This window comes from Mesoplodon bidens (assembly GCF_964165515.1).
Source record: "Mesoplodon bidens genome assembly, chromosome: 14".
In the NCBI taxonomy this organism is placed as follows: domain Eukaryota; kingdom Metazoa; phylum Chordata; class Mammalia; order Artiodactyla; family Ziphiidae; genus Mesoplodon; species Mesoplodon bidens.
Genome location: NC_138170.1, coordinates 54,928,283 through 54,940,669, shown reverse-complemented (window position 1 = coordinate 54,940,669; position 12,387 = coordinate 54,928,283). Strand labels below are relative to the sequence as shown.

General features: G+C 37.9%; 1 protein-coding gene across 1 annotated transcript in view; it reads left to right on the top strand.

The window, feature by feature from the left end:
- The window catches only part of EML4 (EMAP like 4), a 96,053-nt gene that overhangs the window by 79,730 nt on the left and 3,936 nt on the right, over positions 1 to 12,387 (top strand). The window contains exons 19-22 of the mRNA XM_081254834.1: positions 3,537 to 3,625; positions 5,024 to 5,121; positions 11,287 to 11,374; positions 11,862 to 11,960. Coding sequence (XP_081110960.1) covers positions 3,537 to 3,625; positions 5,024 to 5,121; positions 11,287 to 11,374; positions 11,862 to 11,960 — 374 coding nt within the window. The remainder of the gene's footprint in view (positions 1 to 3,536; positions 3,626 to 5,023; positions 5,122 to 11,286; positions 11,375 to 11,861; positions 11,961 to 12,387) is intronic.

The window sequence follows — 12,387 nt, the reverse complement described above, 5'->3', positions numbered from 1 at the left end:
TCTGTCCTAGCTCTGCCACTAACTAGTTGGTTGATGACTGGCCAAGTGTTTTGACATCATGGAATTTCAGTGTTCTTATTTGTAAAATAAGAGAGTTGAATTGGGCTTGAATTGGGCTTTTCTTTCCCCTGATTTTGACTTTATGTTTTTCCGATTATAAAAGCCACATTCCTATTCTTATAAGGAGAAGCTTCATAAAAGCAGTTGGGAAAAAGTTACAAACCTGCCACCCAGAGGATACACTTTATATTATGATGAATATTTTTTAACTCATATTATGAACACATATATATTCATTTAGGGACTGTAAAGTATGATACTTTCCAGCTCTGAAATCTTATGATTCTCTTTCTGCCACTAAAGAAATCAGTAAGTGTCTTTTTAAAAAAGTCATCTAGTTAATGGTGGTACTGTGTGTGGGTACTTGACTCACAAGTCAGATTAGTTTAAATATATGGCAGAAGATTTCCCATCTCTGATGCTGAGCAATGACATTTAGAAAGATTCTTTAAGTCCTTTAGGCCCTATAGAGCCCCATAATGATTGCAGATGACCTTAAAGCAGAAGCTTGGTTTCAATGTATATACTCTAGACTAGAATGAGAATGCAATTGAGCACAGTGAAAACTTAATATTTATTTCTAGAAAATTCCCTTTGCTAAAGGGTTTGTTATCCTCCATACTTCTGTTAAGGATAGAGGTCCTGAGCCAGAAAGTCTTTTCTGAAGGTAGAACGTAATTCATGTAGTGAAAAGGGTGGGAGCTTTAAAATTATTGCTGGGGATCCATATGGAAGTTGTATAATTTTAACAGCAAAGTTATTTAATTATTACTAAAAATTACTTGCCAAAAGTGGAAGAATTAATCTCTGATATGTAATTAAAGAAATAGAAGAAGTAGATAGGGTTTTGTTGTTGGTTTTTTTTTTCTTTTTTCTTTTTTGAGAGCTGCCATCTCTAACCAGTAAATGACTCAGAGTTTCAGGTTTCTACATATACCAACAGACATTCTGGGTTTTTTCATTACTTTTTTTTTTTTTTTTTTGGCTGACTGTGCAGTGTGCAGGATCTTAGTTCCCCAACCAGGGATTGAACCCGTGCCCCCTGCAGTGGAAGCACAGAGTCCTAACCACTGGACCTCCAGGGAATTCCCTTTTTTATTACTTTTAAAGGGAGTTTTCAAAGAGATAAAATTGTTTGCAGTTTCCCTAGGAAGATTAAACTAAACTGGAAATAGACAGTATCAGTTGAGGCTTCTCCAAAATAAAAATTGGTGATTTTAAATGCCTAAGAAAGTATAGTAAAGTTTCTATAAACTCATTAAAAACTTGAAACCTCATACTTACAGAGCGGTGCTGTGTCTCATTGTTCTTTAGGTATGTCTGTTCACTCCAAGTTGGAATATTTTGTTCCCTTACTCTGAAAAGGTGGTTCACTTGGCATCAGCTTTGGCATTTCTTGGCTCTAGGAGTTCCATGGTGGCAGCCATAAAAATTGATTAATGAATTACATTCTCAGAAGAAACCTGTAATCTGTGGGTGCTGTCCAGTTGCAATAAGATATGTTCTTTATGCACCTTTTGAAGTGGAAATGATCAAACATTCAGCGCAGGGCTTCAGAGTGCCACTTTCCTGCTGATTGGCTTTTAATAAACTCAGGTATTCACAGATAGAAGCTATTTCTCTTACCCGAGTAAAAGACAGAACTTATGAATTAGGTTAGCTATGTAGAAGTTTCAACCTATAACTTACAAATTACTAATTCACTCATGAACATGTTTAATTAGAAAGGGATTTCAGTGATAGGTAAAGAGTCGGGATCCTTTAGTTTTTTATCTTCTACCTTGAATATACGAAGGCATGTTAAGCAACATCACTATTCTTTTTTTTATTATTATTCTTTTAAGCCCTTTACTGTCTCCTAAAATTACTCTTTTTTTAATTTATTTATTTATTTATTTATTTTTGGCTGTGTTGGGTCTTTGTTGCGGCGAGCGGGGGCTACTCTGCATTGCAGTGCAGAGGCTTCTCATTGCAGTGGCTTCTCTTGTTGCGGAGCACGGGCTCTAGGTGCGCGGGCTTCAGTAGTTGTATCGTGCGGGCCATTAGTTGTGGCTCGTGGACTTAGTTGCTCCTCAGCTTGTGGGATCTTCCCAGACCAGGGCTCGAACCCATGTCCCCTGTGTCGGCAGGTGAATTCTTAACCACTGCGCCACCAGGGCAGCCCTAATACTTCTTTTTATCTGAAGGGATAGTGGTCTCTGTCCAGATATTAGTTATAATGCTTCAACATTAAAAGGAACTGTCATTATGATTGCTGTTGCTGAATTTAGTGGTGGAATTTTTCCCATCTGAATAATTAGAAACACAACTTGCTGCTCTTTTGTCCCATCCAGTTCCATGAGATGACGGTGGTTTTCTTTTCCTGCTCCTGTTCCATTGTTGCCGCCCCAACCACTTCTCCCACACACTGCACTGCTGCCACGTAATTCTTGCTAAACCTTTGCAGTTGTCAGGTTCGAGACTTACCTTCTATTTGTTCATTTGTACATTCTATAAATATTTATTTTAGAGCCTGATCTGAGCCAGGCAGTGCTCACCTCCAAACTGCTCCAACTAGCTGCGTGTGCTGTCCATAACCTGCCCTCCTCTCCCTCATCTATCCTTTAGTTGTCCTTCCTTAATTCCGTCTTTGCTTTGTACCCAGTATCTCACCATGCTCTTCTGAAGCACCATCTCTTCCTTCAGGTGCTCTTAGAACAGGGTCTGATAAGAGTCACTTATTCTGTAGTTGGATTTAAGTCACTGTTTTACCTGTCAAGAGGCTTTTTACATTTTGACTTTTCCTGTAAATGTGAATGAAGAACTGTTTTTCAAAGAACTTAGAGCTTGCATGTGCAGGTGTTGGGGGTACTGGAGAGGAGGAGTGCCCCCTGCGGGTCCCTTTGAACTCTCACCAAGTGAATGGCCCTCTGCCTTCCCCTCCCACCGTCACGCTGTCCACGCTCCTCCCGCCTCCACGGCAGTGCAGCTGTCACTCCTCCCGCCTCAACTGCCTCGACTTCTTTCCCTCAACATTCAACTCAACTCATATTCTACATCCTCCCCGAAGGTTCTTCTCTGTCTGCTATTCATTTCCCTTCTGTGAGTTCTTCTGCTATATGTAGTCACCATCGGTGAGATTGGCGCTTAATCGTTCTTTGTTTTAATTGGCTCATTTCCTTTTTCCTGGCTCTAGTGTAATCTTCAAGAACGCTGATAATCCTGTCATTTTCTATTTGGACAGTGCCTCGCAAAGAGACACCATTGGCATTCAGTGAATACCTAAATAGAGATGAGAACATGCCTAGGCCCGTATAAGTATATTTATATTGTATCTCGCAACAATTTGCACTCATCCTTCATTAGAAAAGGGAAACATGTCCAGCTTAAGGGCATTATTAGAATTTCTTTTTTAAAAGGAGGAAGTCAGCAACCTTTTTTTTTTTCTATAAATGCTAATATCTGAGAAAAAAGTTGATTTTTTTACTTCTTAACAGGTGGTTTGTTCTGGATGCAGAAACCAGAGATCTAGTTTCTATCCACACAGACGGGAATGAACAGCTCTCTGTGATGCGCTACTCATTAGGTAGGCAGATTTACTCCCACTCCTGGCATTTCCAGCATTTCTCTGTAATTGCATATTTTCACTTCCAGTAAAGCTGACTACTTTTTTCTCTACTCTCTAGAGTTGTTAAGTATTGAATATGTTTCCCCCAACATTAGATTAAATTCTGCTGCAGGAAACTGCAAAAGATCTGCTAAAGTTAAACAACATTCTAAATCATCAAGCAAACATAAATTTAGAACAAACTGTTACAACTGCATTTGCAATTGAAAACAGAATACAGTGCAATCAAATGCCATTTTTTTTGGAACTACAAATACTTAGAATTTTGAACAGGTACTGTATTAGGCTGAATGTTAATCTATTTAGCAACCTTTTCTTTGTATATAAGATAATAGAAAATAAATTATAATAATAGTCAAAATATACAAATTTTATAGGCCCTTCAAGTTCTTTACAATCTAGTTTGATTTTTACTGGTTACATAGTAATGATTGGTCTGTTAATTAGATAAAATACTCAGCAACTCATGAATTTGATCAATTCGTTTAGCTACTTTGAATACTTCTTTTCATACTTTATTCAGAATGTTAATTAAGCTTCCATGATAGTCGGTTCCTTTTTCCCACTATTAATATGGTTTTGATCCACATAATTCTTCCCTGGAGTTAGTTCGAGTGACATTTTCTTATATTCAAAAATATATTCCAGTAGTTGTTGGGTCAGTGTGGAGTCCAAATGATCTCTTTGATTTCTTCTGAGTCATTTCAGAGGAAGCTCAGAATGCTATTCTCTGTGTTGAACAAGGAAGGAAAAGTATTTGCTTCAAGCTCTAAGCTTGGCAAGAGTTGTCTTGAAGCAGAAAAGGTTTTCTGTCTTGGTTTGGCTTTTTTCAGTGCTGTAATAGCAAATAACTACTGCAGATGTAGCATTTAAAACCCAAAGATCAAATGGACTTTATTGACCATCTGTCACGTGGTGAGTACAGTGGTCCTTTGTGAGAGAACATGGTCCTTTCCCAAGAGAATGGACCCTGTAGTTGAAGAGATCATGTCTTCAGCTGAAATGAGCAATTGTACACTCAGCTTGCCATATGAATACTGTATACTTAGACCCATAAAAGTAGGTTAACTTCCCTGGGGCCAGTCTGTCGCTAACTAGAAGGAGATGAGACTAAGGGAAGAATCCAAGGCCTGTGAGCATTTCCAAGAAGGGATTATGTACTCAACCAGATGACCATTTGGTTTTCAAGTATGTTTAGTGATGGAAGGAGTCATTCATTAAACACCAAAGAATAGTTAAGTTGATGAGATTTAACAACATTTGTAAAATATCATGTGGTGTAGGTCCAGCAAAGTGACAGTAAATAAACCTATCAATGTATTTCTATATTCAACATTTTTTCCTGTTTCATTCCAGATGGCACCTTCCTGGCTGTAGGATCTCATGACAACTTTATTTACCTCTATGTAGTCTCAGAAAATGGAAGAAAGTATAGCAGACACGGAAAGTGCACTGTAAGTAGTGAAGTAAATCTATAAAATTGTTGGAAAATTTTACTTCTGTAAAAAGAGAGTTAAATGTTTACATTGATGTATCACCTTTAAACTTAGCAGATTTAAAATTTAATCTCTATCTCTGAAACTGAAATTACCTGACAGTAGAATCTTGCAGTTCCCTGTATGCTCTAGAAAGGTTTCTCCTTTGATGAGAGTTTAATATTGTTCCCTCTCTCTCTCTGACTACTAGCTTTAATGCAGTTTCTTAAATCAAAGCTATTTCCTTAGGAAATCCTTAGAAAATAACGCTTTTTTAAAATGGAGTGAGTCAGAAATGGAAGGGTATCTCTAACATTTTAATCTCAATGTCCCATGATCCTGCCCATCCTTGACACTCTGCAATTTCCTAGGTGACCTCTCTAGCACTAAACATAATTTATATGGAGATTTGTCTGTATTGAGAATTAATAGAAGCATATGTCCTTTAATTTACTGCATTTCTGATTGATTAGTTTATCATTTTAAGATGAAGATTAGATTCAATTCTAGACATAGTACTTATCTTATGGCAGGCAGTCTGCTAACTAGGGAAATGTTCTGGGCACTGGGGATATACATAAGATTTGCTCATTGTCCTCAAAACGTACACATTCAAGCCGATAACAGGATGAGAAAGGCAGGAGGTATAGCACAGTGGTTAAGGGCATAAACTTGGGATCAGACTACCTGGATTTTAACTCTTGTTTCACCACCCACAAATGTGACCTTGGGCAAGTTATTTAAACCTTCTACTTCAGTCTTCTCATCTGTAACGTGAAGACAGTAGTACTTTCTACTTCACTGGATTAAAACAAGTTAAGGCATATAAAATACTTATAATAGTGCTTGGCAAATAAAAAGTACTCAGTATATGTTAACTATGAATTTATAGAAAATGAGGTAGTTGGTATCTATGTTACCAGTCAATTTAGGTTTAGCAAATTACTTGATGAATTAGTGGCACAGATCCTTTAACAGTCTTTTTTTTTTAAAAAAATATTTATTTATTTTATTTTTTATGGCTGCATTGGGTCTTGGTTACAGTGCGCGGGCTTCTCTCTAGTTGCGGTACGCAGGCTTCTCTCTAGTTGTGGTGCGCAGGCTTCTCTCTAGTTGAGGCACGTGGGCTCTGTAGTTGCGGCACATGGGCTCTGTAGTTGTGACACGTGGTCTCAGTTGCCCCGCAGCATGTGAGATCTTAGTTCCCCTACCAGGGATCGAACCAGCATCCCCTGCATTGGAAGATGGATTCTTAACCACTGGACCACCAGGGAAATCCCCCTTTAACAGTCTTTATCACAAAAGAGTTTTAGGGGAATGAATAAAAGAATGAATTTTTAAAAGTACATACATAAGTAAAACCCAGGCCATTTTCTATTCAGAGAAGAGACTTACTGCTTTTTTTGTTGTTGTTTATTTGCTTTTTGCTTTTTTTGGGGGGTGCGTATTTTGTACCATGTGCTAAAAAACCAGCCTATAAACTGATCTACAAGCAACCATATAGTTTTATAATTTATCCAAAATATTTTTATTTACTTCGACAAAAATTATGAATCAGTATCCATTAATTTATTTAAATACATCTTTTAATCGATTTATTATTTTAATATTTAGGAATAGTAGTATAATAGTGCCTCATTGTACAGCATGATCAAATGAAATATTCCACTGAAAGGAATTTTCAGATTACTTAAGTTTACTCTACCAGGCACCAAATTTTTCTTAATTATTTTTTACCCCAACCTTTTTAAAAAGTCCATGTCTTAATAAACAGAATATTATCAAATATAATTTAATCTTGTGGAATCATAAAATTTTACAGGTCGCACTATAGTACTTAACTTAGCTCAGCTCTCATTTTACGGATGAAGAGACTGAGTTTCAGAGAAGATAAATGGCTTGCCCTTGTCACATCTTGACATAGTGGCAGATCTGGGGCCTGAACCCTGTTCTCCTTAGTAGAGCAGACTTCCCAAGGTACAAAAAGGCCTCAGATTTTTCAATGTGTGTATCAGTGTACTGTGCTTTCAGAGTACAGCAACTGATGCAGAAAGGAAAGAGCAGTGTTGGACACAGGATAATGAGACGACCTTGGACGTGTTGAGAACTGCCAAGTTTATCAATTGCATGACACTTTGCCTTCTCCAGTTAGGCAGCTTTTATCTTTAGAGCATATGAAGTAGTATTTTGAAGTATCTTCAGGAACTGTTGAAGCTGATAGGACTCTTTGAGGCTATAATGAAAGGCTCAGCTGCTCTGTTTTTCTAATTATCTTCTGTTCTGTGCTTTGTTTCCAGCGCTCACTTCTCCTTGCTGTCTGCTTCCACCAGCTGGTCTTATAGTCTCATATTAACTCCTTTTATCTGTTGTCTGCTATGATATAGGACAGAAAAAAACTGGGTTAATGCTGGCTCTGCTGCTTACTAGTTTGCAACTTTAGGCAAGTTAATTAACTTCTCTGAGTCTTAATTTTATTATCTTAAAACTGGAGATTATAATAGTTCCTACTTTCATAGGATTGTTGTAAAGATTAAAATGTGGCAACTGGACCTACTCTCAGAGTTCCAAATACAAATGCTGTTTTCTCTTGTTTCCAGTATTTCCTGTTACTAGTTAACATTTAAGTGACCCTATAGCTTCAGAAACATACTGGGCTTAGAACTTTAGGAAGTGTCCCTCTAATAAATTGTAACCAAGCAGTTGAAACTGTCGCTGAGTGCCAGCATAATAGCTTTGTGTTTGACTCCAATTCCTGTATACCTTTTAACACGGCTACTCAAAGATCTTAGCCCAGGAGATGGAATGTAATGAAGTTGCGATACACTAAAAAAGCATTACAGAGTCTGTTAGAATAGGCAAGAAGGGCTGGTAAAATAAGTGTTTTTGGGTCAGGATTTTGGTGAATGAAAATATATATAAGAAGGAGAAGAGTAAAAGACTTTTAAAACTGTCTACCTAGAAATCTCCAAGAAAAGTACCCATAAAACTAATGCAGTACATATTTCAATATTACCATAACAGTTAGGAGTTATACTGCAATACTTGGTGGCTTCCACAAATGAGGGCTCTGTTCCCATTTAAAAGAAGTCATCAGGGACTCAGGGTCCTTCTTTCTTTCTACTCCATCACCCTCAATAAGGTGCTGCTGGAATTCCAGTCATCCCGTCCTAGTTCTAGGGGGACAGCAAGGGGGAAAAAGACACTATTCCTCCTAAGTCGATTTTTAAAGTTTTCCTGGAAGCCCCACTCAGTGACTTCTGCCACCCATAGCTGCAAAAGAGATTAGGAAATAATAGTGTTTTAGCTGGGCACTTAAGAGAATGTGGAATGGATAAACTATGCTCTACAGATCTACAGTCTAAAGACTGGATTGGATAGGCTACACTCTACACTCTAAAGGTCAGCTTTCTCTCACACCAGCAAAGCATGTCAAAAATGTGATGGGAAAAAAATCCTAATTGCAGTAGTAACAAAAACTGTAGATGCTTTGAGAATAGACCTAGCAAGAAAAGCACAGGAAGCTATGTGAAACATGGCTGAAACACAAACTAAGAAATGAGAAAATAGACGTATTTCTAGAAGAAAAGACTTCATAAACATGTCTGTTCTCTACAAACTATTCTCTAAATTTGATGCACTTACTTAAATTTTCAGCACAATATTTATGAGCTTGATAAAATGGTTCTAAATTTCATCTGAAATTTTCCTCATACCACGAAACTATACAGTTGGCTGGGAATAGGCAGATAGACTAATGGAACAGAAAAGAGAGTCCAAAAACAAATCTCTGTTTATATGGAAATTTAGGTATTTCAAATCAGTAGAGAGACAGTGGACTCTTCTCAGCCTGCATTGTCCAGCATTACAGCTGCTAACCACAACTTTGTTTACGAAATTAAATACAATTCAGTTTCCTGGGAGCACTGGCCACATTTTGAGTACTCAGAAGCCGCAGGTGGCTAGTTACTTCTGCATTGGACTGACTGTGCAGATACACATTTTCATCACTGCAGAAAGGTCCATTGGATGTCACTGCCCTAGAGGGTGAGGGGACACCTAGATACCTACTTAGGAAAAAAGTTAGTGCCCTAACTCAAGGCCTCTGGTACTTGTTTGAAAACTCCTCAGGTAATATTAATATACAGCCATGGTTGCAAACCACTGATGCAGATGATGACCTTTCATGTGATTAACAAAGATTCAGCTGAGATATTTCTTATTTTTCCAGAGTTATTCTTAGGCACCATCACTTGTGATTGTTGTTGTGGTTACACCATTCAGCTGCTTAAAGGCAGTGATGAAAGTACCAGCTTAAGAGTACTCTGTTTCTGTTCAGCGAGGTGTACTTTTTGCTCCCAACTGTGTCTGTGCCTGTGGGGTGACGTTTGAGGGTGTTTTCCCCCAAGTCTTGTATGTGCCTTGCGTGGCCTAAGAGTTGGGTGAGACAAGGGCCCTCTGAGGTGGTGGGAAGGCAGCACCATAGACTCCCGACAGACAGTTGCATCTACTCTTTTCTTTGCTTATTTATTGGACTCCATATCAGCGAAAAAATACTCACTTTGTTTTCCAGTATAAATTGATAACTTCCCCCAAGGTCTTTTCTAAATTTGGGGGCTTTTCCTACCCGAGTTCTTTTCGAGAATACTTTATATTGATTTACCATCTAAATATGGTGTGTCCAACACAGATACGAATTACATGAACGTTTTGTATCCATACGTTGCTTTTGATGCTTTTCTAAATAATGCTATTAAAGTCTTTTCACAAAGATTCAAACACTTTGCCATGATTAATCTGGTTAAATCCTTCATTCATGTAGCACCAGTTTTCTTATCTTAGAAACCTGGCTTCTCTGGATTCCAGAGCCAAGGCATCAGATCCATGAACACTATGGAAAAGATCTGTGTGAACCCCACCCTCCTGCCATATTCAGAAAATACCCAAGAACCACATGTGTCTTTCTGGCATTGAAATTGATTTCTTGTTAAGTTGGGAGGTCTCCCACATGCCTAGCAAGTGACTCCCAACCTGTTTGCTGACATACCAGCTAATCTCCAGTGACTTCAGGAAGCTTTACAGGTTTCAAATTCACATAATTTAAATTCATTTAAATGTATAAATGTGGGTATTTGCCATGCAGCACTTTGGTGGAGATATAGCTCCAGAGAGGTTTTAGGATATGTCATTTGACTTCAGAAGGCTACTGGGATAATTAAAATACCTTGTGAAAATCATTGAAAACTACACCTAAGGTATTTTGAATTTATTAACTTTAAAAATAAAAACTATGTGAGCAGAAAGCTAGTAATTCAAAAAGTACAATTGAAATTAAATGTTTTAATACAGAGTGTAGGAGGTAAAAGTGATTTTTGAGGCTCTGTCAGCTTTGGTGTAAACTGTAAGACCTGTGTGATTTATCTGCAGTAGTTTATTGGAAATAATCAAATGCTTACATGTGAAGCCAACAAAATATGGCATTTGGTAATTTTTTGTTTGAATTCCCGGTGTTAGTAAAACCTAGGCAGAAAAAGATCAGTCTTCTTATTTAAGGAGTCAGATGATTATTGGATCCAGCTGCTTGGAGGGAGTGTGATGTTGGATAACTTTTCCCAAAAAATATTCTTTGGAGATAGTTTTTTTAAACCTCTATGTGCCATGGGTACTGAAGAAGCAGCTCAGGAAAACTTTACTCTTTTTGTACACAACATGGAACCAATACTTCATTATCAAAAAGGAAGTCACTCTAATTAGGGACACTAGTGACTTGAAATAAGGCCCGAGGTTGTGGTATCTGTTTCAGTGTCTTTTAAGAGACTGTCTTTCTTGGACGTGTAGCACAGGTAGTACTTGGTGCTGGTATCAAAATGGAGAGACCAGCAGGATACTCCCAGGTTCCAAGTGCTTTACCGTTTCCACTGTGGTCAGATCTCTTTAGTTCCACAGTTGTAGCTCCCAACAAGATAGTGTGAAAAAGAACCAAAGACCTGTTCTGAGCCCTGTTCAGTTCCAGAGGCCATGGTACTGCTCTCCCTACTTCAGGAATTCCCAGTGAATGGCTACTCAGAAGACAGTACTGGCTACTATGAGACTATTTAACATTCAGAACTCTAAACGCTTTCTAATGGTTGATGTGTTACTTCCTAGGGACATTCCAGCTATATCACACACCTTGACTGGTCTCCAGACAACAAGTACATAATGTCTAACTCGGGAGACTATGAGATTCTGTACTGTAAGTATGAATGATGACATACAGCTGAGATGTGTCTGTCAGGGGCAGTAAAGAGCAGGCTGCATGGAATCTGAATTGTGCAGCCACTGCACACTGGCCCCTCTAACCTGAAGAAGCATGTGCTACTTGGAGCTGGCTAAGGAATGAGAATCTCAAAGTAATGAGTTCACTTAAATGTCATGAGAAATCATTCAGGGGGACTGATCCTGCTCTGAATGGTTCTGTATTTAACAACTTTTCCTGGAGGCAGGAAGGAGTACAATGGATGGGCATTTATGCTTTTTAAAGAAAAAACAACTTCAGTGGGAAACAGTTTATAGTTCTATAAACCGTGTTAAACACTTTCTTTTCCTTTCAAGTGTGTCTTAATATTTTCAGTGTATGGATTATAAATACAAGTAAACATGGCTAGTTTGAGTCAAGATGCATTTTCAAATACATTTGGACACAAGCACTATGATTATACTTCCTGTTTCTAAATTTAAAGGGGACATTCCAAATGGCTGCAAACTAATCAGGAATCGATCAGATTGTAAGGACATCGATTGGACGACATACACCTGTGTGCTAGGCTTTCAAGTCTTTGGTAAGGACATTGCACTTGATGGGAGAAGGCGATTTGTAGTGTTTTTATGTATAATACTTAAATTTCTAAATGAAAAATAGTCTACATGTGTTTTTTTCAATTTATTTTTTATTGAAGTATAGTTGAATTACAATGTTAATTTCTGCTGTACAGCAAAGTGATTCAGTTATATACATACATATACATACTTTTTCATATTCTTTTCCATTATGGTTTATCACAGGACATTGAATATAGTTCCCTGTGCTATAGGACCTTGTAGTTTATCCATTCTGTATATACCAGTTTGCATCTGCTAACCCCAAACTCCCAATCCAACCCTTCCGACCCTCCTCCCCCTTGGCAACCACCAGTCTGTTCTCTATGTCCCTGATTCCCTTTTTTTTTTTTTTTAACTAAAGATGCAGAGTGTATTTTTTTTAATATC